The 4,527-nt window shown below is 48.2% G+C and overlaps 1 protein-coding gene across 1 annotated transcript in view; it reads left to right on the top strand.

The window, feature by feature from the left end:
• Window positions 1–1,942: 1,942 nt before the first annotated feature.
• The window catches only part of Drg2 (developmentally regulated GTP binding protein 2), a 13,555-nt gene continuing 10,970 nt past the window's right edge, over window positions 1,943–4,527 (top strand). Inside the window, exons 1-2 of the mRNA XM_005349943.2 lie at window positions 1,943–2,084; window positions 3,816–3,976. Of these exons, the coding sequence (XP_005350000.1) occupies window positions 2,021–2,084; window positions 3,816–3,976 (225 nt within the window). The 5' untranslated portion in view covers window positions 1,943–2,020. The remainder of the gene's footprint in view (window positions 2,085–3,815; window positions 3,977–4,527) is intronic.

The following is a 4,527-nucleotide window of genomic DNA, read 5'->3' as shown; positions in this document are numbered from 1 at the left end:
GTGTGGGTGTACCCTTCGCGGTCCTGAGTTCCTTGCTTGTGCTCCCCCTCCTTCTGCTCCTGATTTGGACCTTGAGATTTCTGTCCGGTGCTCCAATGTTCTTTGCCCAGCTTTTAATGGGTTGTTCTGTTCTTAACTCTAGCAGCTCTGCAAGGTTCTCCAGTGCTTTTCGCCTTGCTGACAGTAACTTTTGATGGACAAGTCAAACATCTACGTAGAGAAGTAATGACCTCTCCCTATGCAAACCAACCCCACCTCTACAGGTCCACAAGCTACAGGAACAGCAGGAATCACAGCTGGCTTCCTAGGCTGGGCTTTGAAGGGCTCAGATCTTCAAAAGGAAAGCTAGCTGCCTCTCTTTTGACCTTGAGGTAGGCCCAACAAACAGGCAAAACAACAAAAACAAAACGAAACAAAAACCTAAATGGCCATGGGGTTCTCGTGAAAGCAGACAGCAGAGAAGATGGTAGCACTCTTGGACGAGCCATTTTCCCCAACTGTAAGGTCAAAGCACGTTTACTTCTGTGGGCACAAAGTGGTGGTAAGAGATTCCAGCAGCCATATCAGGAAGTAGTTGGAAGGGAAGAAAAGAGGAGGAAGACACAGCTATAGGAGTGGAAATGTTAGGGGGCTGGAGCAAAGGCTCAGTGGCTAAGAGCGCTTGCACTTGCAAGACCCAGGTTGGACTCAGGACCCACATGGTGGCTCACAACTATCCCCCAGGTCCAGGCAATCCGATGCCCTCTTCCAACCTCTGCAGGCATCAGGCATGATATGGTACACATGTATGTGCAGGCAAAACACTCTAGCACAGAAAATAAATCTTTTAAAATGTTATAATGTGACCTGTTGTTTTGTATGCTAATTTAAAAAAAAATAGGAAATTTGAGGCAGAAGGGACTTGAAGACTTGGGCCTGGGCTCCTCAGGTCTCCTCATCTGCATGGACCAACCCAGCTTTCAAATGTTCTACCACCTTTTGATACCACCGAAAACATCACACAAATCTATGGTACTTAAATATGGTACATATTGAAATGTATGGCAGAAGCATCACACACGTCGACTACTTTACTCTGAGGGTCAACAGACCTGGAGTTTCCAGCCAGCGGTTCATCTGGTCTTGCCACTGTCACTCAGTAGCCTGTGCACCTTGAGTTGAAAACCTTGCATAATTTGCAATTTCAATTTGGAAAATGCAATGCAAGTGAGAATGGTGAGCCCATGCACTTTGCTCTTGAAGAGGACCAGTTTTTTCCAGAAGCCGCATGGTTGCACACTGTCATCTGTAACTATAGTTCCAGGGGATCTGCTGGTCCGACCTCCACTGGCATCAAGCCTGCACATGGTGTACATCCATACATGCAGGCAAAACACACATTAAACAAAACTAACACACACACACACACACACACACACACACACACTACTCCAAACCAAAACTGGCAATAAATGCACTTAATAGCTGAACCATCTCTCTAGCCCCGTTTTTATTTTTTGTTTGCTTGAATTTTTACTGAGACTGATACTAGCTATGCAACCCAGCTGGCCTCTAACAGCAATCTTCCTGCCCTGGTCTCCTGAGTGTTTGGAGTACAGGCTTCCCCAGAAGGCTAGACGGCCCAACCCTCTTTCAACGCCTTTACAATATGGGAGCTATAAAGACTTTCTGCCCAGCACCTTTTCTGTCACTATCAAAGAGTAAAAAGGGTCCCACTTCACGATTCACTACCTCAAGATCCCCTCTCTGCCTTGCATACTCGTTCTTGTGGGTCCTGCCCTAGTGGGTCAAAGTCTAGACCCGGCGGCCTCCTGGAGCATCCAACTTCAGCGAGGGAGGAACGAATTGTATCTGCTCTCCACGTGGTCTGCCCGGACTCCCAATCTCGCAGCACCAGGCGCTCAGGAGGACTCCGTTCTCGGTGCGCTTCCTGGTTCTGGCTGCTTTGCCTCCGGCGTCAGACCTGAGTTCCCAGCGCTGTAAGCTGTAGGTAACGTGGATCTCTGCCGAAGCAGCAACTATGGGGATCTTGGAGAAAATCTCGGAGATCGAGAAGGAGATCGCTCGGACCCAGAAGAACAAGGGTGAGGGCGGGATCGGAGGGTCTCCCTTTCTACCCTCCTCGTTTTTCTTGTTTGTAAAATGAGGAAGCAGCTGGAGCTGCTTCGGAGGCCGGAGAATCTCCAGAAAAGTGCCCAGGCGTGCATGAGGCCGGAGTGGGCCCATGCCGCGGTATGGTTTTATGTTCTTGACAGTTCTGATCAGTGCTGGACTCGGTGATCGAGTAGGGAAATCTCAGCGCACACACTAAGCCTGTGACCCAGAAAGGCAATGCCGGGAATTTTGCCCTAGGCTTCTAGCTGCTGGGGCCTTCCTGCTGAGAAGGGCAAAAAGACCTCTCACAAAACAGCTTGCCCCGATAGACAGGCAGGCGGCCCCAACATAGTGTCGAGGAAATAGGGACCAGAGAGTTTGTCCACCACGTACTTGCTATGAAACCTTGTAAAGTCATGTCATCTTTTGGAGACCCGATGTCCTCATCTGTAGATGGGGATAACTCCTGCTCTCTTGTAATTCATATGTGCAAAACCCTTGCCTCCGAGTGAGCCCTTACTATTTAAAGTAAACCTTCCCAAATATAAGCATTAAAGAAGCATCAGATCTGAACCTCAAACTGTAAGGGTTGGAGATCAGTGAAGAGAGGAGGCGGGATTGCCAGGCAGTGTTCTTGGGTGCTTTTCCGAGTCTTGCAGAAATATGATAAAGAAGTTAGTGATGCTATCATTCCTATTTTGCTGATAATAAACTGATGCACAAGGCTAAGTGACTTTTCTAGCCAGTAATGGCAGGGTGGAATTGATCTCATTGAGACTGAGGCAAGGTTCATAGGTCCTGAGGCAAGGAGGAGGTCAGTTTGTTCAATTCTGTAATATATTGGGGAGCAGTAGATGGTCATAGAAGGGTGGAAGAAGGTGGGCAGGACAGGTGAGATCTTAATTCTCAGCCTCAGCCATATCCCCTTAATCCTGAGGGTTTTGTAGCCCCTGAAATAGAATTCCTTCTCAATAATGTGACCCATTCCCCCCCAGAATTTGAAAACAGTATGGTACTCCTAATACTATAAAGGAGGAAGAAAAGGCAAGCCATTTATAGTGAAAAAATATGTCTTTCCCTTTGTGAATGCTGGGTGCTGTCAGGGTGCAGAAAGTCAGAACAAAGCGCAGGATACCCATCCCTCTGCTTCAGTGTCCAGAGAAGGACACTCTAATGCAGGAAGGCTGTGTGGCCTCCTGGATTCTCTCAGAAGTGTAGCTCAGTATGGTGAATTTGTGTGTGCCACAGTGTTCCCTTCCTGCACACACTGGTGCATCCTTGGAATTCTAGCACCACAGACAATACCCTGTGTCCCTAGGTAAGCAGGGCAGGTCTGAGACCTTCAGACTTTACTGAGGTTGTCTCTGGACATCTTTGGGATGTGACCAGTCATGAAGGACCCAGGAACTTCCTGGCTGTTCAGAATTGGCTCGTATGCTTTAGGGCAGCTGACAGTAAAGACTGAGCAGAGTGAGCAGAAAACACCCTGTCAGGTACCGTTAGTGCTGCCCACCTGTGATCTTTACCTATTGTCATGAGTGCTCAGGTCCCAGTGAGAGATTAAGGTGCATAGGGGGCCTTTGAAGCAGAGGGGGCTCCTCTGGTCTCCTTCAGGTGACTGCTGTCTGATGTTCTCAGCACATGGCCCCATGTGGGTCCACATCTGACCCATCAGGTGGTGACCCTGACTCTTATTTTCTGTCTTGCTTTACATCCTCCAGCCACCGAGTACCACCTGGGCCTGCTGAAAGCAAAACTGGCCAAGTATCGGGCCCAGCTCCTGGAACCATCCAAATCAGCCTCATCTAAAGGAGAGGGCTTTGATGTCATGAAGTCAGGTGATGCCCGAGTGGCACTGATTGGCTTTCCCTCTGTGGGTAAGGTCAGTGATGGTCCACATGGACCTTGGGGAGAACAGTAGAGATCACCCACCTGCATGGCCATCCTCCCCTCCCCTCACTGTCAGCCTGACTTAGAGGCCACTCTTCTTGCTCCTTAGCAGGAACAGGTGGCCTTCCAAGTCAGCCAATGACATAAATGACAGTGATGGAGCCACTGTGGGGTTTTCTAGAAAGTTCCTTCTGAAAAGTGGCTTAGTTTAATGTAGTGTCCATATTGACTTACATTTTATGTGGGAGTAAGATTAAATAAGCACCATTGATAGGGTAAATAAGGTTTTAATATATTTTAAGATTTATTGGAGATGGGGGAGGGCACATGCCACCTTGGAGGTCAGGAGACAGGGTCCTTAGGGTAGAACTTGGATTGTCAGGCTTGGTGGCAAGTACTTTTTAATCTGTTGTGCTCTTTCACCAGCCAATATGTTTTTTTTTTTAATTTCTTTATTATGCATACAGTGTTCTGCCTACATGCATACCTGCACCCCAGAAGAGGGCACCAGATCTCATTACAGATGGTTGTGAGCCACCATGT

This window comes from Microtus ochrogaster, chromosome 7 (genome assembly GCF_000317375.1).
Source record: "Microtus ochrogaster isolate Prairie Vole_2 chromosome 7, MicOch1.0, whole genome shotgun sequence".
Taxonomy (NCBI): Eukaryota; Metazoa; Chordata; class Mammalia; order Rodentia; family Cricetidae; genus Microtus; species Microtus ochrogaster.
Note: the sequence above shows the minus strand (reverse complement) of the source record. Positions and strands in the feature narration are given on the sequence as shown.